We start from the raw sequence: 23642 nt of genomic DNA, 5'->3' as shown, positions 1-23642 counted from the left end.
ATAGAAGCTGAAATACACTTGTTCAGCTAACACTGTTTGAAAACAGCAGGATAGAGTGTTTTAATGATCTCAGTGTTTGCATAGTTTGCATACTTGCATATTCATGCTACCAAAAGCCCAGTACAATAAAGCTATGTTTGTTTTTAGGGAGAACCTGGTGTGCCTGGATCTCGAGGATTTCCAGTAAGTAGTTGCGTAGCAAAAGAATTGAAAGTATCCTAATACTTTAGGTAGAATTCTGCTGTTGTGAAATTTTTAAAATGCAGTTCTCTGCATACCGTACATGCCAAAGAGTGTGATTTATTTGGTATGGTAAACATTCCTGCTGTGAATAGAAAAATTTTAGAGAAACTTGAATGTTCAGTATAAAATACATGTCTATTTGCAGGTGTATTTGTCAGTAGGCAACTATTCCTCTACCTCATTGATAGAAAACATATCTTGCACACAAAAGCAGATCTAAGTATTCAATGTGTAACCCTTTCATCATATCATTTTCTTCACGGCTGGTTTTATCTTGAAAGAAATATCAACTAATCAGGTATTATCACCTGCCTGACTCCCTGCTAGTCTTTTATATTGCACAATCCAGCAGATTTATGTCTCCTGTATGTATAAGAGGACTATATTCTCATCATCCTTCTATTTTTTTTCTTTTTTTTAATTATTTTTGACAGGCAGAGTGGACAGTGAGAGAGAGAGACAGAGAGAAAGGTCTTCCTTTGCCATTGGTTCACCCTCCAATGGCTGCCACGCTGCGGCAGGTGCACTGCGCTGATCTGAAGCCAGGAGCCAGGTGCTTATCCTGGTCTCCCATGCGGGTGCAGGGCCCAAGCACTTGGGCCATCCTCCACTGCACTCCCGGGCCATAGCAGAGAGCTGGCCTGGAAGAGGGGCAACCGGGACTAGAACTTGGTGTGCCGGCGCCGCAAGGCAGAGGATTAGCCTGTTGAGCCACGGCGCCGGCGGCATCCCTTTCTATTTTGTTCTTCAATCCTTTTTTTTTTTTTTTTTTAAAGATTTATATATTTGAAAAGCCGAGTTTACTGAGGAGGGTGAAGGAAGAATCTTCCATTCGTTGGTTTACTCCCCAAATGGCTACAACCAGAGATAGGCTGATCTGAGGCCAGAAGCCAGGAGATTCATCAAGTACTTGGGCCATCTTCTGCTTTCCCAGGTGCATTATCAGGGAGCTGATCAGAAGTGGAGTAGCTGGGACTAGAACCAGTGCCCGTAGGGGATCCTGACATCACAGGCAGTGGCTTTCTGTGCTATGCCACAGTGCTGGCCCCATCTTTAGTCCTGTTTTGATCTTTTCTTAATCTGTATTTTCCTTCCTTCTTTCTTTTTCTACTATTTTCTTTGCTATAGTTCAGCATCTGTCAACTTTTCCATTATAAACTCATTTTCAGAAGTGAATATTGGAGCTGGCGCTGTGGTGCAGCAGGTAAAGCTGCCGCCTGCAGTGCTGGTATCCCATATTTATGCCAGTTTGAGTTCCAGCTACTCAATTTCCAATCCAGCTCTGTGCTGTGGCTTGGGAAAGCAGTAGAATTTGGCCCGAGTCCTTGGGCCCCTCCAGTGGTGTGGGAAACACAGAAGAAGCTCCTGGCTCCTGGCTTTGGATTGGCACAGCTCTGTCTGTTGTGGCCATCTGGGGAGTGAACCAGTGGATGGAAGACCTCTCTCTTTGCCTCTGCTTTCTGCCTCTCTGTAACTCTGCCTTTCAAATAAATAAATCTTAAAGTGAACAGACTTTGTCCCATGTTTTTTCAACTTGGATCTCAAAATCTTAGAAAGATGGCTTTTTAAATATTTAGGGACATTGGTCAAACATCTAGGTCTCTCATAATGAAGTAACTAATTGATTACTTCGGAATTTCCAAAGTAATCTTTCCTAAATTGATTTGTTTATTAAAATGTTCAAATAGGAGAAATTTTTCCAAAAATGCTTGTAAAAAGTCTCACTTATTATTAAAACATACTGCCTATGTGAAGCTCTTGCTTGTTTGACTGCCTAAATAACTAGAAATAATAGTATCATTATTGGAGAATATGCATTGATTTTCTGTGGGGTGCTTTATATAGGGTTATTTTAGGAAAGCACGTCTGGAGTAAAAAGCCAACATAAATATAGTATCGCAGGCAGCTGTGAACAAAAGCTATCCAAGACTAAGTAGGAGAAAAAAGATGAAATCCTCAGGGGAAAAATTGAAGTTGGAAAGTAAAAACAATATGGAATTTCAGAAATATGTTTCAACGAGCATATTGATTAGTTTATAATATGCTAGGCCCTGAGTTAGGAATTGGAGCTAGAAAGGTGAGTAAGATACATTTCAAACCTTGATTGTATGTAGTTTAGTGTGCTAAAGCGATACGAAGTATGAAGAGGGAGGTAGAAAGGCTAGCTTTAAAACTGAATTCCGTATATTTGATTAGAATAGCATTTTGGTTTACTGTAAGAGTGACACTGTTTCATTTACAATACCTCCTAGACTTAGTATCAGGAAATATAGGAACTTCTATTGTAAACTGTATAACTATATTGCCTGTGATAAAGATTTCATATGAAATACTTTAAATGTATAAAATCTTGAAGTGGTCCAACTGTGATGTACCTTTTTGTGAGCACCTTTTTGTAAGTTCTCCTGAGGACAGGCATGGATGGATTATTTACTTTTGTTTTTATTAAAAGAAAAGTTTGAACAATTACTTCTGGTTAACTTAGAGAGCAAAGAAATGTTTGAAGAGCTGAAACAAGTTTCTCCTTGCTTTAGAAACCGTCATGTTTGCGTTCCTTTGGTGCTTTCTTTAGAATGAACATCATATGTTTATTTATTGATAGTTTATAGCATGTGACTTATACCATAAAACCATAAACATTTTCATTTTAATCTTTTAGGGCCGTGGTATTCCTGGACCTCCTGTAAGTATGGCCTGTTTCACAAATCTTGACTATTCTCTAAGCTAACACCTGCCCCAGTGGTGTTTCTCATGCCTCTGCCTACCTGGTCTTAGGTGGCTACTAATGCCAATGCTGCTATTCTGCTAAACGGAAGATTTTTTAATTTAGAAAACTTCTGTCTCACTTTAAATAATTGAAGTTAGGTCAAATGAGTTATTGTCTTATTGGGGAAAAACTAGTAGAGAAACAAATTTCTAAGTCTGGTAATTGATATTTGGTATTATTGATGTTATAAAATTATCCATAATTAGAATATTGTTTTGGTTTGTTGACTTCAGGGTCCTCCTGGGACAGCAGGACTTCCTGGAGAGCTTGGCCGAGTAGGACCCATTGTGAGTACCTCAGTGCATTTTAATAGATATTTACTGATTTCATAGATGGTTTTATTAGGGAATAAAATTATGCTATATGTTTCTCCCTAAAAATCCAAAAATGGTAGATGAAGTTCATTTCATAATATTGATGTGGACACTTTTGTAGGCTGGAAGTTTTCAGCTCAACTTCTCTTTCTCGCTTCCAGATTGAATATCACATAATGGAATGCCACCTGTATTTAACAGATTGTGAACCAGGACTGGGGTCTAGTGGCTTTTGTATTGGACTCTGTACATGAAATTTTAAAAAAATGAATAGCTTAGAATTATTACCATGTATATTACCATGTATATACAGCATTAAATTGTAATCAAACCAACAGCACTTGGACAATAAAGGGTTGAACTTCATAAAACAAATAGCTGATAAAAAGTGCTTATGTTGGTAATTCAGGAAATATTTTAAAAAGGTTGAAGGAGTGATGTTAAGGCAGACATCTGTAAACTCATTATGGGAAAGAACCACATAGTTCTTCTCCACATGTGCTTACTGTTTCCAAATTTATTAACTGAACAAATGAATGTATTTGAAATAGTTATAATTTTAATCAACAATAAGATGCTTTTGATTTCTCTTGGTATAACCTTAAGGAAAACATCTCAAGAATAACCACTGAATGTTAAGACTAATTGGAACCCATTTGCACCTGAATGGCTTATTTAAATTTAGCCATCTTGAATTTTCTGTACCATTGCAAGTGAGTGCATGACAGACCAAGTGAGAGACCTGGGTGAACAGCACCAGCCAGGGGGTGGGCGCTGCCGAGACAAGCCTTCTATTTCACAGCCTCAGCCACTGAAGCCTGCTTCCTCTCATTAGCTGGCTGGCACTGGCAGTATTGACAGCTCTGGTTTCTCTGTAAATTAACTAGAAAAAAATGTTTCCAGCTTGTTTCCCATGTAGATAAGTGATCCTCCTATCCTTAAGAACTGGGTTTGCTTTCTTTCCCTGTCTCCTTCAGTAAGATTGGAACACCTTTATGATTCTGGTTTTATAGAGTTAATTAGATTATGGGCCACCCATTGATTTGGATGGCAAGTATATATGTGGCTGGACGCTCTAGGGGTTTCTGGTAATACCATTCTCTGATGCCTTGCCAGTTTTTTTGTGCTGTATTTGACACATGTATAACCACTGTGCCACCATTTTCATGTAACTTAGGGAGACCCTGGGAGAAGAGGACCACCTGGCCCCCCTGGACCCCCAGGACCCACTGTAAGTTATTATCAGCTTGAAATTTTCTTTGCATTTGAGAGGGAGGACTGAAGACATCTAAGAACCAAAAATGGAAGTGTTTGTTAATTGAGTAATTGTTCCAAACTTCCAAAATGGCTACCAGTGCTTTCACTCACTGCAAGCATAGTTCTCTTTAGGCCAAGAAGTGGAAGAATCACAGTAATCTAAAAGGCACAAGTCTTACTCTTTACATTTGAAGTGCTTTGAACTTGTGATTTCCCAAATGCACAAAGCTTTGATACATAAAAGGACAATTTTCAAATGATCTATTTTTTTTACAAAGATTTTCACAGTAAGAAATTGAAGAAATAGAAGTTTAGGTAGGAAAAATAATCTGTGTTTTTAACTTGTGATTTAGAACACTCTGTATTTTCTCTTCTGCCTCTCATTTCATTTCCCTTCAATTCCCTGAAAGAAATCATCTATTGCTGTTTAGGGTTCTCTGGAATATTCCTTCAAGATTATTATGCCCATGAGTGAAGTTTTTTAGAATATTAGTATATTATATCCTACTATTTGTTTCTTATATTTTATTAAACCAACATACTTCTTATATTTTTGTTCAATAAACATTCTCTTATTAGTAACTTTGAACTAATAATTTAATTATACTCTTTAAAATTTCATTTATTCTAGGGAGCAATCGGCTTTCATGATGGAGATCCACTGGTAAGACAGTTTCCTTGGAATAAAATGTTGCTTTAATTCAAAGGCCATGGAGTCTTCAGCTGAGTTTTCTTTAAAATTCTCTCTGGGATCTACTGGCCTTCTATGTTTTCCTTTAACTCAGATGGCTGAGCCATTTTGTAGCACTGGTGCACTGGTGGTTTGTGTGTACCCAGACTCTGACAGGTTTTCATCATGGGAGTATTTTTGTTTTTCTGTAATTTCTTTCACTTGATGACTAAGGCATACTTTTCACCAGAACACTTTGATTTTAGAAGCCAGAAACAAATAAGTCTTCCTAAACCTTTACTTATATGCAGATTAATAGCTGGATGATGGTGGTAAAAGGGCACTAGATGTAATGCTAGCCCATTTGACAAGGGGGATGTAAACCTCAGGGTAGAGCTGTTCCTGTGTATGTGGGGGAAGCGAATGGGGTCATGATACGAAAGATTGTACACATTCTACTTTTTAATAAATTAGATCTGAAATAAGAATAGCACAATAGTAAATATTTATTAAATCCGGATGGTGGATACAGGAGGTTATTTGTTACATTTTCTACATGTTTTTGTATATAGAAATATTTCTGAGCTATAAATGAAATGATAGGAAAGAAATGGTTATTTCATGGTTATTATTGCCTTGAATTTCTGTGGCTGAAGTCACTAAAAAATAAAAGAAACCACATACTTTGTCACCATGTGGGGCTCTAGCTTATACTCTGTCTTTGCTCCCCTCTCTCTGGCAGTGTCCCAATTCCTGTCCACCAGGTCGCTCAGGATATCCAGGCCTACCAGGCATGAGGGTAAGAGAATAATTTCTCTGTTTGCTTTTCAAGATATTATCCAAAGACAAAATGGAGCCTTTATTTTAAGCACTAGCCTTTCTGGTGTGTAGACCCCTCCTGGATGAATTAGTCAAATCCATTTGCTTATCCTCTGGTGCTCCAACTGATATACAGGTGACTAATTATGCGATGCCTCTGCCTGGCAGAAAAGATGTGCCCATAAGATACACCAGATTGAGAGACTCCAGAACCCCAAAGCAAGTTTCATAAGTTACTCTCCTGTGGCAGAAGATGGTGGTGCAACTGACAGATTGGGCACACCGTATATCTGAAACTGTTTTAGCTTTTTACAAAATTGGAAAAGTGGTGCAAAATAGACAAGGAGAGAGGCTTTTCCAAAGGGTTTTTACTCACTCATCACAATTACTTTCATATTTTTCCATGAAAATTAAAAAAGTAGATGCTAAATGTTGGGACCAAGGGTTTCTTCTTTGTAGTTTCTGAGTCTGAACTCATTTTGAGACCTTCGATACTAATGGAGTTTGCTAGGGTCCAAAGGGTCCTAAGGCACTGGTTTTCCATGAGGTTTTCTCCAAGTGAGTCCCCTCTACTGTGAAAGTTTGGGCCTGTTGGTAACTTATTTTGCAAAAAAACTTTCCGACAGGTGGAAGTTTTGACAAACTTAACTTTACGTAGTTTGCCTCAAGAACAGTGGCCTGACAAGAAAAGACAGGAATCTTGATTTTTCACACTCTGCAGCTTTTATTGCCTTCGTTTGCACTTAAGATTGCATTCAGGAAGGGGCACATCTGGGAAGTTTCCTTCTTATACCACCTCTTCCCCTCTCCAGAGACAGGGGTGGTAATAGAGAAAGCTTAAGTTTTTCAGAGCAACCTCCAGAGAGCTGGCCAGTTGAAGTGGATCAGGGTTGTCACTTCCAAAAAGCTACCAATGCTGAAGATTTAATTCTCTTAGCCCAAATGCAAGAAGAAGATGGTGAAACAGGATCTAGGGAACAACAGGAACTATTAATGAGTCACGTTGCTGAACTAGGTAAAGGAATGCATGTTATTCTAGAATAGTGTTTTTCTATTAACAGAAACATTATATACCTCAGTCATGTAATACACATGATCTGCTCAGGCCATGTAAAGCATTATTTTTATTTGTCAGATCATCTTTTCTTGGTAGTACATTGACACAGACTTAGGGAAGAAGGATCATCCAGTGAACTTGTTTTCTGTGCCAAGTGTGATAAAATTCTATCTATATATTTACATATGTATTTATTTTTTATTTGTTAGGGCCATAAAGGGGCAAAGGGAGAAATTGGTGAACCAGGAAGACAAGGACACAAGGTAAGGAAAATGAACACAGTATTTAGTTAACAGAATTGATGAAGAGGTAGTGGTTACTTTCATTATTAGAAAGTATAACAAAATATGATACTTTATCTTTATTTTCCAATTAATGATAAGTTCTCAGTAGATGCATCAATATTCTATAAATAAGACCAAGTGTCTGGTAATAACAATAGATAGAATTAAAAATGAGAAAATGTTCCAATATGGGAAGCAGTCCACACAGCAGACTCAGAGAATGACAAATGCCCTAAACAGCACTCTGATCTCAGAATCAGCCCTTAAGGCATTTGGATCTGGCTGAAAAGCCCGTGAGAGCATTTCAGGCATGGAAAGCCAAGACACTGTGGTAAAAAATGATCTACACGAAGGATCTCTGTGAGTGAGACCCCAGTGGAAATAAGGGGCCATCAAAGAATGATGTACTTTTCTCTGAAGGGATGAGAGAACTTTCACTTTGCTTATGGCCCTGTCTAAATACCAACAGAGTTTGTAGACTTAAAAGGCTTCCATAGCTTAGGCGGCTCATGTCAAGAGCTTTGGGTGATCACTGATGTCATAAATAAGAGTGTCAATTGTTAAATCAACAACATGAATCACTGTGAACTTACTCCCCATTTAGGACCTCTGTCCTTAATGAGTTGTACTATGAGAATTAACTAAAACTTGTTTTCAAACAGTAATTTATACTTTGTGTGTGGAGTTGGTCTTCTGTATATAAAGTTAATTAAAAATGAATGTTAATGAAGAATAGGATGGTAGAGGAAGTAGGAGGTGGGTTGGGGGTGGGGGTGGGAGGGTGGATATGGGGGGAAGAATCACTCTATTCCTAAAGCTGTACCTATGAAAATTGTATTCATTAAATGAAAGCTTTATTGGCCAGCGCCGTGGCTTAACAGGCTAATCCTCCACCTTGCGGCGCCGGCACACTGGGTTCTAGTCCCAGTTGGGGCACCAGATTCTATCCCGGTTGCCCCTCTTCCAGGCCAGCTCTCTACTATGGCCCGGGAAGGCAGTGGAGGATGGCCCAAGTGCTTGGGCCCTGCACCCGCATGGGAGACAAGAAGTACCTGGCTCCTGGCTTCGGATCGGCGAGATGTGCCGGCCACAGTGGCCATTGGAGGGTGAACCAATGGCAAAAAGGAAGACCTTTCTCTTTGTCTCTCTCTCTCACTCACTATCCACTCTGCCTGTCAAAAAAAAATATGAAAGCTTTATTAAAAAAAAGAATAGTATTCTAAAGTTATTCAGTTACAAAAAGCAAGGCATCATACATTTTAATATTTTGCCGTGTTGACTGCCTTGCCTTTTACTTTCCTTCTCAAATCAATCACACTGACTTTTTTTCCTTAATGTTTACAATAGTCAAACATTGTTTGACTCCAGAAAACATAATTTTGTTATTTGTAAAATTTTATATCAAGTGTTTTTGAGACAAACAAATAAAGAAGCTGGTATTTTGGCTTGTAGCTTCTCAGCTCAAGTTCTGAAATAATTTGTTTATTTCTGACCTGATGTCAACATATCCTAGATTTCAAGTAAGCTAGGAGTGAGTGATAACCTATGTTATTATCTGGATAGAAGCATGGAATCTCATACAACTTGCAATGGCACAGGCAAGCCTTGCAGGAAAAACCAAAGCTGAGATTTAAAGCAAGGTAACCTATATGCTCTTTTGTCATCTACTGGACTGAATGAATAATCTAAGTATCTACAAATTTGAATTTGTGCACGGTAGAATTTTTGTCCTGGAAAGTGTGATAGTGTTTTACAAAGTCACTGTTGTCACACAGGTCCTCTACACTTTAATGACTGTGTTCTGCATCGTTATAGGCTTTCTGGCAGATTAGTCTTTCTCTTCGGAAGTCAAGTGCTGGAGAGGCCATTTATTAATGTCTTCAATCATTAATATCTTTGAACTCTTTAGCTAAAGATCAGTCTGCCTGACTAAGCTTACATAATCAAAATAAATAGGCCAATTTTCTATACTCTATTACAGTTAGAGCATGCATTTTCAAAGGAATTTTATTTATCTGGAATGTTACGGCTGGGTTCCTGATGCCAAACTGGAGAAAATAGGAAAAAAAAATCATGTATTTTGGAAATGTCTGTGTGTGTTCATTCCTTCACTGAAACATGAAATTTATAATTTAAAAATTCAACAAATATTTATTAAGTACCTGCTATGTGCTGGGGTTTATTCTAAATGCTGAAGGTATAGAAGTGAACAAAATATGTCCAAGTTACAGGGGGTTGGCTAAATTAAGCATGACACATTCAGACAGTAAAATATTAGCTAACCCCCAAAGAACAGATAAGCAAGAATATTAAATTACCTCAAAAGATACTCACGAGGAAATAAGTGTAGGGAAGGAGATTGAGTGGATTTTCGTTGCTTTTGATTCCCTGCCTCCATCTTTCCTTCCTTTGGTGACCCTTTCTTCTGGAGAGCCTTCACTCCCCAGCCCCCCCAAAATTTGGTGATGGAGCTGGCAGGGTGTTTTTCTACTTTCCTCCTGGGATTCGTATTTCTGCTGCTCATACAAGTTTGCTATTTGGACTGTCAAATTTAGTTTGATTTTCAGTGGGAAACCTACAAGTTGTTTTTTGGTGTGTCAGGAAATTCACCGAAATTTTCTTTGGAAGTTATTGAAAATCCCTTTAATGTATTTTACATTTTTGTGTCATTTCAAACTTTAAGTAGTATCTTTAACAATTCGCATAAGATGGTAAGATGGCATTAGTTCACTGAAGAATGAACCTTGAAAAAGCTCACAGATGGACTGAACCTAAACTGAAAGCAGACGATAAAGAAGTGCCTGAAGTTTGCATTCAGATACAAAATTTTGCGTTGAATGTACTCTGTGAATTAGTTAAAACTTTTAGCAGTTTTTTAAATATAGGCATGAATAATAAAAATTTAGATTTCTTTTTATATACATTTAAATGTTGTAAAATTATTTCCAAAACAATTTTAAAGATTTATTGATTTGAAAGAGGAGAGGCAGAAGTAGAGAGATCTTCCATCTGCTGATTCATTCCCCAAATGGCCACAATGGCCAGAACTGAGCCAGTCTGAAACCAGGAGCTTCATTTGGGTTTCCCAGATGAGGGGCAGGGCCCAAATTTGTGGGCCATCTTCCAGTGCTTTTCCCAGGCCATTAGCAGGGAACTGGGCTGGAAGCGGAGCAACTAGAATACAAACTCACACCCATATGGGATGCCAGCATTGCAGGCAGTGGCTTTACCCACTGTGCCACAATGCCAGCCCCCAAATTTAACCTTTATTTATGGTGAAAACATCCAAAATCCTGTCTCCCAGCTGTTTTACTAGAGAAGTATTCATTATATTAACATTATTTATAGTTCCCCTATTGTGCATCGAACCCCAGAACTTCTTACTCCTATCCAGCTACAATCTAATATCCATTAATCAACCTTTCCCCATACTTCTTTCTCTCTTCCCTCCTAAGCCTCTGGTAACCACCATTATACTTTTAACTTCTATGAAGTCAGTCAGCTTGCCTTTTTTTTTTTTTTTTTTTTAAGACTCCACCTATGACTGGTATCACATATTACTTGTCTTTTTGTGCTTGGTTTATTTTACTTGACATAATGACCTCCAATTCTATCCTTGTCACTGTAAATGACAAAATTTCATCCATTTTAATGGCTGAGTAATATTCTGTTCTGCTTTTTTAATCAATGGATAGACACTTAGGTAGTTTCCATTTCTTGGCTATTGAGAACAGTGCTGCCATGAATATGGGAATGCAAATATCTCTTCAACAAATTGGTTTCATTTCCCTTGGTCATAATACCCCATAGTAGGATTACTAGATCATATGGTAGTTCTATTTTTAGCTTTTTGAGGAAACTCCATACTGTGTACCACAATGATAAACTATTTACATTCCCACCAATAGTGTGGAATGTAACATTTCTGTCTTTTTGATAATTGCCAATGTAATTATAGTGAGTTGATATCTCATTGTTTTAGTTTATATTTACCCAATGATTGGTGATATTGAGCATTTTTCTTTCTGAAGATTGACTATTTATATGACCTTCATTAAGAAACGTATGTTTATATCTACTGCTCATTGTTGAATTATTTGTTTTGTTTTCCATTCAATTGTTTGAGTTCCTTATATACTGTGGTTATTAACTTATCAGCTACATGGCTTGCAAATATTTTCTCCCATTCTATAGGTTGTCCCTTCATTCTGTTGATTGTTTCCTTTGCTGTTCAAAAACTCTGTACTTCGACGAAACCTCATTTGTCTATTTTTGCTTTAGTTTTTTGTGCTTTTCGGGTCTGATCTAGAAAATCCTTACCCATTTCAATGATCTAATGCGTTTTCTCTGTTTTCTTTTACTAGTTTCAGAGTTTCAGGTATTGTATTTAGACATATCCATTTTGGGTGGATTTTTTTTTTACATGGTAAGAGATAGGAGTCTAATGTCATTCTCATACATATGGTGAATTCTCAGTTTTCCTAGCAACATCTATTGAAGACTATTCTTTTTTCCAGTGTGTGTTCTTAGCACCTTTGTCAAATATCAGTTGACAGTAGATGTGTGAGTTTACTTACAGGGTTTCTAGTCTGTTCCATTGGTCTATAGACCTCTTTTTAGGCCACTATGATGCTGTTTTAATTTCTGTAGGTTTATAATATATTTTAAAGTCGGGCAGTGTAATACCTCCTGCTGTATTCTTTTTACTCAAGATTGCTTTGGTTATTGGAGTCTTTTGTGGTTCCATACAAATTTTAGTGGTGTGTTTTCTAGTTCTGTATGTTTGGAAAATGTCATTGGAATTTTGAAGGGATTTCATTGTATTTATAAATTACTTTGGGTAGTATGCACATCTTAATTATATTGATTCCTCCAATACATAAAACATGATGTGTTTTTCCATTTCTTTCTGTCTTCAATTTTTCTATCACTGATTTAAATTGTAGAGATATTTTACCTCTTTGGTTAAATTAACTCCTAGATAATTTTTGTTATCTATTAAAAAAGATGTCTTGCTATCTTTTTGGATGATTCACTATTGACGTATAATAATTGATTTTTGCACATTGATTTTGTATTTCAATAGGTAAAATGTGTCAGCAGCAGCATGCAACATGTCACTATTCATTCAAATATCTTTCAGTAAAATGACAATAAATTGCTACTCCTAAATTTCTTATTAAATATTATAGCTATTGACTAGTTATGTGGTTTTCATTAGCAGGTGAAATATTTAATTCAAATACATTACTCCAAAATTTATGGAGAATCTTTGGAAAAAGCCCTGTACCCTGTTAGGGAAAGATTGCAGTGGGTAGTACAATCATCGATGCTTTATCAATTTTAGAGGTCTATAGGGAAATACAAGTAGCACTTAAATATATACGTCTGATGATTACTCACTCAATGAGCTTGCTGTTTCACTGGCTTTCATATTGAGAGTATTTCATTCCACTATGAATTGTAAGTTCTAATGAGACTAAAGCTGACATCTAAGAATCTCATAATTTACTTTAAAATCAAGTTTAAATGATTTAGGCACAAACTAGTTCTTTGCATTATATGTCTAAATGTTCTTTATTAATGTTGTATAGTATATTGATTATAGAAAAATAAAACCCTTGTCAAAAAGAGACTAACTTTTTTAAGGGACTATAATTTTTTTCTAAGAGATGAGTTTGAGTTTTTGGAATATTCTAAATATTGATAGTTGATTAGAAGTTATAAAATTAATAGCAAAAAGTCAAATCAATAAGTAGTAGAGTATATAATAGAAGGTCTCATTGTCAACAGCAGCCAAAATACCTTGAAACTAACAAAGACTATTCTAGCCAGGGAGATATATTGAGTTTTATTTTTTAAAGATTTATTTCAAAGTTAAAGTTAAACAGAGATCTTCTATCCACTGGTTCACTCCCTGAATGGCTGTAATGGCTAGGGCTGGGCCAGGCCCTGAAACCAGGGGACAGGAGCTTCACCCTGGTTGGCAGGGACTTAAGTACCAGGGTCATCTGCTGTTTTTCCAAAGCCATTAACGTGGAGCTGGATTAGCAGTAGAGCAGCTGGGACAGAAAGTGGTGCCTGTATGGGATGCTAGTATCAAGGTATCAGCTTTATCTGTCACACTACAATGCTAAGACCCAATATGTTGAGTATTAAGATAGATTCTAATTCTCATCATATTATTTTATTGATTTGATATAGTCCTAATACTAAGTAAGGAATACTTTTGTTAAGATCTTCTCAGCAATTCTAATGTTCATCTAGAAGAGTACACATATAGGAAGATCTAAAAAAAAATAAGAGAAACTACAGAAGCAGGCATCTGGCCTATTGGTTAAGATGCCACATCTATATCAGAGTGCAGTGCCTGGTTTGAGTCTTGGCCTCTCGGCTTCTGATCCAGCTTCCTGTTAATGTGCATCCTGGCAGAAGCAGATGATGGCTCAAGTATTTGGGTTCCTGCTTCTCATGTGGGAGATCCATATTGTTATAAGTTCTTGCCCTGATTGTTTAAGGCATTTGGGGAGTGAAGCAACATATAGAAGATAAATCTCTTTCTCTGCCTTTCAAATAAAATCTAAATAAATAAAAATGAAAGATTAACCACAGTGAAACATATGTAAAATATAAAATGCAGTAAGGAAATTCTTAATTGAGGTTAAAGTGTATTGTAAAATTTTAATTAAAATATGTGATATTGGCAACACAGCAGTTCAGAAGAGCAGAATAGGAAGTCTAACAGTATCTATTATTCAATAAATGATACTGGAACAAGTGGCAGAATGTATGCAGAAAATAAAGTATGTAGAAAATAAAATAAGTATGCAGAAAAATAAATATTTCTTCATTAAATTTTAGATTAAAAGAAGTTACTGATAATTCAAGATTTCCATGTAAGATATTTTAAGCTATAAATTACTTGAAGAGAAATACATGGATATTTCTATATTTTGAGAGTAGAAAAATGCTTTTCTATGAGTGTTATCAAAGGTATAACCCATTAAAGAAAAGACTGATTCAAATACATTAAAGTTGTGTATAGCACAAAAATTATAAGAGGAGCTAAGATGCAAATCATGATTTAGAAATACTGTAGCCTATGGAAGTTTCTATGCTATCACATCTTCCTAATAAGACATCCCCCCCATATACACAGACATACACACAGACTTGCAACAAGAATACAAGTTTCTCCCCTTCTGTTGTCCCTCCCTACTTCCCTCTAGAAAAATTGTGCAAGTATAACATCTGATTTGTTACTAGTATTTATAGTTGAATGGTGGGGATTTGAGTGGTTTTATTTTGTTTAGTTCTCTGTATTTTGTGAATATTTTACAATGAACATGGATCACTTCCATAAAATAAGAAACTATAGTGGAATAATTCAGAGGATGTCAAATGAATTTAAAATGTGCTAAATTAGACTGAGCCTATTTTATGTTCATTTGCTAGAACAACATGTGGTGTGCTTCTCTTTGTTGTTTAGGGTGAAGAGGGTGACCAAGGAGAACTGGGAGAAGTTGGAGCTCAAGGACCTCCAGTAAAGTATTTTAAAAAATATTTAGCTCGAATATGCAAATACTTTAAATAACTTGGGATATTTCTGTTTAGTGTTTGGATTAATAGCATTGCATTAAAGTCATGCTTTCTGTTTTTAAATCAGGCCAACAATAGGACCTAGCCACTTTATTAAAATAAGAGAAGGTCTTCTTTGTGCATTTAGGCACTTTTCTAATGAGAAATTCTACATATAATTACATACATTCATTTAAGGGCCAGCAGCAGAAAGCAAATATTGAGCACAAGTAGATGATATAGTTTTTACATTCTATGGTTCTATCACCTGATATAATGAGAAAATTTTGTGTACCCTGAATGTAGTAAGTGTATAAGCCACTAGATTAATGTGGCTTAATGCAGCATGTAATCATTGTAATTAGAACATTCTTAATTGCTCATAATCACATCTTTTAATAAAGAGCTGGCCCCTTGTGCTTTGGCAGATTGCTACAATAATAGGTAATGTAATTTGGAGGCATTAACATACTTCAATTTTGCAACTTTTATTAAATCAATTTATATTACTTTTGTACTATATGGAAGTGGAATTGTTACACTTTTTTTCTTATCACAATGTGTATTATCAATTAAGGATATAATAATTGCAGAATATTCATTGGACAAGACAGCCAAGCAAGGCACAGACAATGTAAAGGACAAGCACAGGTAGTATTCTCAGAGACTAGAGTTAGGGAAGACTAACCCGTCACCTGTTCTACCCTTCCCCACTGAGTTACCCTTTAAAAGAAGGTTCAGGGAGCTGTGCAGATTGGTTTTTAACCTAGAGTGTAAAGCAAATGAGTCAGAATTTGGAAGAAATGATCTCTGTTTGCACATCAAGTGAGAATCTTAAGGGAATCTGTGGAGGAGACTAAGTATTTGTTCCATAAGCTTAACATCCCTGATTCTTTGATATAAGTTGGTCAGGAGCTGGACTCTCACAAGCTGAAGATAGTGATAAATAGTGTGAGGGACGTAGCCTTTTCTTTCTTTCTTTCTTTTTTTTTTTTTTTTTTGCCTAATGAAAAACTTATAGGCATTTAAAAATACTTAAAAAAAAGATTTATTTATTTGAGAGAGAGAGAGAGAGAGAGAGAGAGAGAGAGAGAGAGGTCTTTCATCCACTAGTTCACTCCCCAAGTGGCAGCAATGGCTGAAGCTGGGCCGGAGCTGAGCCGGTCCAAAGCCAGAGACAGGATCTTCTACCAGGTCTTCCACATGGGTGCAGAGGCCCAAGGACTTGGGTCATCCTCAACTGCTTTCCCAGGCGAGTCAGCAGGGAGCTGGGTTGGAAGTGTAGCGGGTGGGACTCCAATCAGCACCCATATGGGATGCTGGTGCTGCAGTCCAGTGCTTTAACCCCCTGAGCCACAGCACCAGCCCTAAAGATAGTTTTAAAACCTGAAAAGTGTTTTTATGGATATAGGATCTATATTGGATGTTGCATGGGACAAGTGATTTATTGGGGGAATATCATGGGTACTTTTGACCTACTGGTGTCTGTGTCTATAGAATTCACACATTTTCACTTTTTAAAATATACACATAGAAATTTAAAATAGCGCATAGATTTTCACCTTTATTTTTTAAATATTTATTTGAAAGGCAGAGTTATAGGAAGGGAGAAAAAAATGGAAATAGTGAGCTAGAGAGAGAGGGGGAGAAATATGGATCTTCCATCCACTGGTTCATTCCCAAAATGTCCACAATGGCAGGGGATGGGCCAGGCTAAAGCCAGGAGTTTGTTCTGGGTCTCCCACATGGGTGCAGGAGCCCAAGCACTGGAGACATCCTCTGCTGGTTTCCCAGGCACATTAGCAGACAGCTAGATGAGACGTAGTATAGCTAGGACTCAAACTGGTGCCCATGTGGGATGCTGGTATTACAGGTAGCACCTCAACCCACTGTACTGAGTAATGCGTGCATTTTATAAAATATGCTTTTTAGCATATTCTGCAAAAACTCTTTCCTTCAAAGCATTGAGTTCCTACAGAGAGCATACGTGGCATTCTCACAACACTGCTATCGATCCAACTATTTAAAAAAACCCTCCTGTAGAATTACCTTCAGAGTTAACAAATGAGCTACACAAGAAAGAGCTGCTTTAATGTGAGATGGCCACATCTCACTTGGTAGCCTAAGTGGATGCTCAAGATAGAGCATCCTGTAAAATTGAATTTCAGGACCTTCGTGACTGACCCTCACAGAATTTGTAAATGACCTGAGTAGATAGTTGGTCATGCACTTGTCTCATTTTCTCCAAGTGAGAAGAGGAGGGAAGTGACTGGCCTTAGAACTATTTGACCAAGGCAGTTAGCTGGCAAGTCATCCAGAAGTAGCTACTTCTCTTTCCTGATGGACCATCCACCCACAGGTGTCCTCCCATCCCCTGCTGGGATAACTTTCATTTCTGGAGACCTCTTGCTGTGAGGCCAGAAAAGACAGAATGACAGCATTTCAATTTGAAAGTGATCCTAGAAATCATAGCCATTCCCTCATTTTTAAGATAACTCACTCCTGTGCCAAGAACCAGGGTAATGGTGGGGAATGTTCCAACTGCCCCAAATTGGAATGAAGATTGTCTTTTATCATAGGAAGGGTATAATGTATAGTGACAGATTTGATGGGGCCTCTTGCTCCTTTTATAAGTAATTACCTTTTGTGGGATAGCCTGGGAACCCATTAAATTTGATGGAATATATTGGTGGAGAAAATTATTCCAAGGTTTAAAATTGTTAGATGTAACCAAGTTACAAACTATGAAGGAGGTGGGAATGGCAATGTAAGGTCTGTATATGCATATAAAAATAAGTAAAATACATTATCATGGGGTGAGTGTTTGGCACAGTGGGTAAGTTGCCACTGGAGAATCCTGCATTTCACACCAGGGTGGCTGAGTTCAAGTCATGGTACTCTTCTAATTCTAGCTTCCTGCACCCTGAGATGCAACTGGTGATGGCTCAAGTACTTGAGTCCCTATCACCCATGTGACAGACCTGGATAGAGTCTGTGCTTTTGGTTTTGACTTGGCCCAGCCTTGATTGTAGCAGACATTTGGAGAGTAAACTAGTAGATGGAAGCTCTCTGTATATCTCTGTTTCTGATTTTCAAATGAAAATAAATAATAAAAGTTAGATAAGACAACAAATATGATAATTCCTCTTACACTAATGCTTATTGTTGTCATCAGTAATTGTGCCAACCCCAGTGATGTCACTGTTTATGGTAGCTTGGGTCCTAATGACATCCTTCTTTTGGAGCAGCTTTTGTGATGAGACTGAGAAACCTTCATGTTTCCACTAAAATAATTCCCTTTTCCTTTTTTTTACTTCTAGGGAGCTCAAGGTTTGAGAGGCATCACTGGCGTAGTTGGAGAAAAGGGGGAAAAAGTAAGATGATGATAATGATATCAAAATGTATTAAATACTTAAAAGTTTGGAAATTTAAAAGTAACTTGTCTTAAGCAACACCACTTTTTACTTGATGCTTTGTAGATTTGGGGTTAGCTTCTCACAATTCTGTTGTAAGCACAGGTGACAGAAAAGAGCAGTATGCATAATACTTGTCATGTACCCTTGTCCCTTGGTGTCCAAGAGGAATTTGTTACAGGACTCTCCTCGTAGATATCAACATTTCTGGTTGCTCAACTCCCTTATATCAAGTGGCATAGTATTTGTATATAATCTATAAACATCTCCATATACGCTTTAAATCATCTCTATTAAATTATTACTGTTAAATACCTAATAAAATAGCAAAACTCTACACGTTTCAGTACAGATACAATTAAAAAATAGTTTCCGCAGTTGGTTGAATCCATAGATGCATAACTCACGGACATGCAGAGCCAACTGGGTTAGATAACTTAAATTGCTTGTGTAAGTTAAAGTGGAGTTGCTACGTGTTATCTCTGTCATTGTCAATACTTAGTGGAGATAACACTGACACATTGCCTGAGTGCTTCTGGCCAAGCAAAGCCAAGAAAGGGCAGGCCAGAGAAAGAGGTGACAGAAGGCAGGATATCCCCAAGGACACTAGGACCATCTGTGGCTCATGTGCAAGCTGAATCTTGCCTTTAACAGGAGTCCCCCACTGGTGGCTGGAGCCCAGCAACCTACTCTTAGCACAGTCTCAGAAACCAGTCTCTTGGCATTTCCATTGCAAGGCACTTTGCAACTTCTGGGAAGATTTGAAGCACAATAAGGTCTTCATGGAGTACATTGTTTTTTTGGGAGAGACATTTAAGTAGATAGCTCAATGTAATAAAAGCAACCAAGACTTAGAGTCAATCTGAGGGCAAGTGGTATGAGGGAGTGCAGATGAAGCAGTAGCTAACTTTGATAGGGGAACTTGGAGGACCCATGTAGGAGGTGGCATTAAAAGGATGCTGGGTCTGGAAAGGTGACATGTTGCCATTGGTGATGGAATCAGGGCAGCCAATGCTTGGCAGAGTGAATACCCTAAGGAAACCTGAACATTCATAATATACTTAGAACTTTTCTTTTGGTGTGTATATATGTAGGAGTGTGTCTAGGTTCTTTATCAGGTTTTAAGGAAAATGGTTACTAGTTCTTAGAGAACATATTAGGCAAGGCCAATTTGTAAGCCCTGAAAAAACCCAAAAGACATCTTTGTCCACTCTGACTTCTGCCTGGCCTCCTCCACGTAAGACGCTCAATGGCTGCCTGTGTCAGTTCCATGCATCAGCACTGAGCCTTTTATCACCAATGAAATAACAGTAAATTTCACATTGTTGATGCTCAATGAGTGGAATTAAATAGTTTGTTTTCTTTTTTCAAAGAGATGGGCATTTTTGATTGTGCATCTCCCTTTCAATTTCACATTTTTTTCAGGCCCTTTGTCTCATTTAGGTGTTTTGATTCTGCCTGCCTTTCTCTTCCATCTCCTTTACTATATTTTTCTTGAAAAACATGGTATTCTAATAAACATATTAGAGGCTTGTGTACTTCTGTATTTATGTTACCATGTATATATCTTCTTGTATTAAGTATTGAAGCCAATTTATTTTGAAGCTGCTGATATTTAGGCATTCACTTTTTCTGGATTTAAATCATCCCCCAAATGTGTGACTGCTCTCTTTGAAACCAATTGGTATTAATGATATGCTCTTTTTTAAAGGTATTTTTTATTTCATATTTTTCAAAATTTCTCATTTCTTTTGATTTCTGTCAAATTGCTTTTTTAAAAAAAGCTCTTCTTGTGAACTCAGACCGATGGAGTGGTTACCTAGTAACAGCAGTTTGGGCCTGAGCTCACGCTGAACAGCAATAAGAGACAGAGAGCGAGTGCATCAAAGCCATTTCTATAATGCAAAGGCCAGGCTCTGCTCTGGTAATGCAAGGTGAATGATGAATTCAAGGTCTTTTTCAGGTCTTCCAAATCCTTTCTTCCATGGTGAATGTAGATGCCTTCTGCTCTGTTCTCGTTTTTAAGGATCAAAGAATTTCAAGGCTTTATGGTCCCTCTGCTTCCATTGTCTTTTTTTCCTTTGATTTTTACCTATGTCTGAACCTTCTACGACCTTCTATGAAAGGTTTTCTAATTTTTAATTCTTACTGCAGACACTGTCCACCTGGTTTTCTTGGCCTGACATCCATCCAGTTGTCATCCAATGCTTTTGACTGTTCTCCATGTATTTTATCATCTCTCCATCTCAACCTGGTTCATTAGGAAACTGCCTGTTCACCCAGTTGTCCTTTATCTTCTTCACTTAATAGTTGACAACAAGATTTAAAGAAAGGGGTAGTGTTTTGTCAGGCAACATGTTGAGAGCACTAAAAAACACTGTATTTTGTTTTAAAATCACATTTTAGTTCTTACAATGAAAATAAGGAGATCTACACAACACTTAGCCAAGTCAGGAATCATTCCAAGAAGATTAGGTTTATAAAACCTTGGGGGTAGTTCTTATGTCTCACTTGGTAGGATGGACCTGTTGTTGAGAAAACAGGAGAGCTATTTTTTTTATAAGTGGACCAAACATGTACCCAGGATGGGAAAGAGTATGCTCAGGTCCTTCTACTGTTCCGTCCTGAAATCTCAAGCCTGAACATTTAAGACTAGGTCTTTGTGGGTGACTTAAAGTCCCAGAGGTCCCTACCACAACTGTGGCAGCACGGCGTCCATGGCAGCTATTTCTAGTATGGGACCATGGCCTTCACAAATGAGAGCCCTCAAAGGTGCTGGACATCTGATTTAAAACAAGTATTGTTATCTCATGACAGCAGATAACAATGGATACAGTGTTAAAATATCTAGTATGGTATCAAAGATTGTATTTAAGATTGTGATGAGTGGTTGTAAACTAGTACTTTCATAACTGAGATGTCTGGTTAAATAGGCTCCAAATAAAAAAGCCTCTTGTAATCTGTCTGCTGTATTTCCTTAGACAGATGTGCCATTTAATATCCATGACTGATTTCCATTTTATTTATTTATTCTTTTGCAGGGTGCTCGCGGCTTAGATGGAGAACCTGGACCTCAGGGTCTTCCTGGTGCACCTGTAAGTGATCTTTCTTGCACAAAACTCAATGGGATATTTTAGGCAATGATTTTTTTTTTGCTGTACATTATATATTTATATGTTTGCAAATATGTACATGTGAATAAATGGAAACATGGATATAAGTTTTTATTTAAAAATTGCTAAGTAAGCCAATCATTACTTGGGGACAGAGGGTTGATATGTTTCTCTGTGAGTTAAATTGGTAAATATTTATATTTGCCTTTTGATTTGGTTGTCAGGATGCTTAGAGTCACAGTGAATGTCACCTGCATAGACTTTGGATAATTCTACCCTTTTTATTCCCTATAGTTTATGCTTCACTTTTCTATATTTTGATTATCAGAGTTACGGGTGTCATTGTTACAGGCTACTACAAGCCTTTTTTGAAGGTAAACAGGCAAAGAAGCCATCTATCACCTATACCACATAAACATTGAAGAGATACAAGTAAAAAAGAGTTTCTAGTTATCAAGTTCCTATGAATGAGTGGAAAGACAGAATATAGCTCAGTGATAATCTACAGGGTCCAGAAAGTACTAGAGGTAACCCATGCAAGGGGACCTTAGAGGAAGGCTGATCTGGAAAGCCGTCCTGGGTATGCTGTAAGAGGGACACTGTTTGTGGTGGTAGGGGTGTATGTGCTGCTATAGAGGCTGTCACTGTGTGTTAAGAAGATGAGATTGAATAAAGTACAGCCACAATTTGGAGAACATGTAATGCCAATATGAGCAATCAGTACTGATCTAGTGGCAATAGGGAGTTATTTGAGCTTTAAGAGTAGGTAAGCAATTCAACCAAAGCTGTTTTTACAAAGACGTATCCTCTCCTCTATGACTACCATCAATGTTAGCTGGAAAATTTTGGCAGACACTTTTTGACTGAGGAATGAAATAAAAATGGAGAAAAGATTGGCAACTCATCTAAACCTCAAGCCACCCAAATAGTCAATGAGATTAGCTGATGTTTAGATGTAGTAGTTACTGATGTCATCGCTTGCACTATGGACCAAATGTTGTTATATATGTACATCCAAAGAGTATGGTACCATTATATATTTAAAATGAAAGCAAAAGACCATCAAGTCTCAGTTGCACAAATGGCTACCCCAATTTTTTAGACAAAATGATTTTTATAAAAACTGTTTTTGAGGTAGGTATCCAGGATAGACCAAAGCCATTGTTGTGTCTGAACAATAGTTAAATAATGTGGATGATGATTTCCAGTTTTAAAAAGTCAATGAATGCCGCCGGCGCCGTGGCTCAATAGGCTAATCCTCCGCCTTGCGGCGCCAGCACACCGGGTTCTAGTCCCGGTCGGGGCGCTGGATTCTGTCCCGGTTGCCCCTCTTCCAGGCCAGCTCTCTGCTGTGGCCAGGGAGTGCAGTGGAGGATGGCCCAAGTGCTTGGGCCCTGCACCCACATGGGAGACCAGGAGAAGCACCTGGCTCCTGCCTTCGGATCAGTGCGGTGCACCTGCCACAGCGCTGCAGCCATTGGAGGGGGAACCAACGGCAAAGGAAGACCTTTCTTTCTGTCTATCTCTCTCTCACTATCCACTCTGCCTGTCCAAAAAAAAAAAAAAAGTCTATGAATGAATAACCTTGGATTATATTAACAAAATTCTATTTTCATACAGGGTGATCAAGGACAGCGAGGACCTCCTGGAGAAGCAGGTCCCAAGGGAGATAGAGTGAGTTCCCTACAAGCATCCTGCTTTTCAGTGTCTTCTGCTGTTTATGCTTATCTATTTGACTTGTCTTAAGTATTGTGATTACTGAACATGCCCTATTCTTTCTCTTCTGTTCTACAGGGGGCTCAAGGTTTGAGAGGAATCCCTGGCCCCCCTGGACCCAAAGGAGACGCGGTATGTACTGAGCTGTAGTCGTCAAACTAGATGTTTTTCAAAGTGATTACTGACTTGTGCTAAAACTTTAGAAAATAATAAGAGTAAGAAGAATGTGACTGTTTTTAAAGAGACTATTTTTCTGTGTATGTCCTCAGGGCTTGCCAGGTGTGGATGGCCGTGATGGAATACCTGGAATGCCTGGAACAAAGGTAGCTGTGTGGTTTGGTACAAGAGTGAATGGGGCTGCTTTGGTCTTGGCTGCCTGACTTCAGCATTTCCATGACCACATCTCCAGGA

General features: G+C 37.9%; 1 protein-coding gene across 1 annotated transcript in view; it reads left to right on the top strand.

Annotated features, from left to right (window-relative positions):
- The window catches only part of COL9A1 (collagen type IX alpha 1 chain), a 102532-nt gene that overhangs the window by 35139 nt on the left and 43751 nt on the right, over window positions 1-23642 (top strand). Inside the window, exons 12-24 of the mRNA XM_062187571.1 lie at window positions 148-183; window positions 2903-2926; window positions 3244-3297; window positions 4502-4555; window positions 5213-5245; window positions 5994-6050; window positions 7337-7390; window positions 14901-14954; window positions 18310-18363; window positions 21444-21497; window positions 23136-23189; window positions 23310-23363; window positions 23501-23554. Of these exons, the coding sequence (XP_062043555.1) occupies window positions 148-183; window positions 2903-2926; window positions 3244-3297; window positions 4502-4555; window positions 5213-5245; window positions 5994-6050; window positions 7337-7390; window positions 14901-14954; window positions 18310-18363; window positions 21444-21497; window positions 23136-23189; window positions 23310-23363; window positions 23501-23554 (636 nt within the window). The remainder of the gene's footprint in view (window positions 1-147; window positions 184-2902; window positions 2927-3243; window positions 3298-4501; window positions 4556-5212; window positions 5246-5993; window positions 6051-7336; window positions 7391-14900; window positions 14955-18309; window positions 18364-21443; window positions 21498-23135; window positions 23190-23309; window positions 23364-23500; window positions 23555-23642) is intronic.

Source organism: Lepus europaeus, chromosome 3 (assembly GCF_033115175.1).
Source record: "Lepus europaeus isolate LE1 chromosome 3, mLepTim1.pri, whole genome shotgun sequence".
NCBI classification, from domain to species: domain Eukaryota; kingdom Metazoa; phylum Chordata; class Mammalia; order Lagomorpha; family Leporidae; genus Lepus; species Lepus europaeus.
This window is presented reverse-complemented; position numbering and strand designations above follow the sequence as displayed.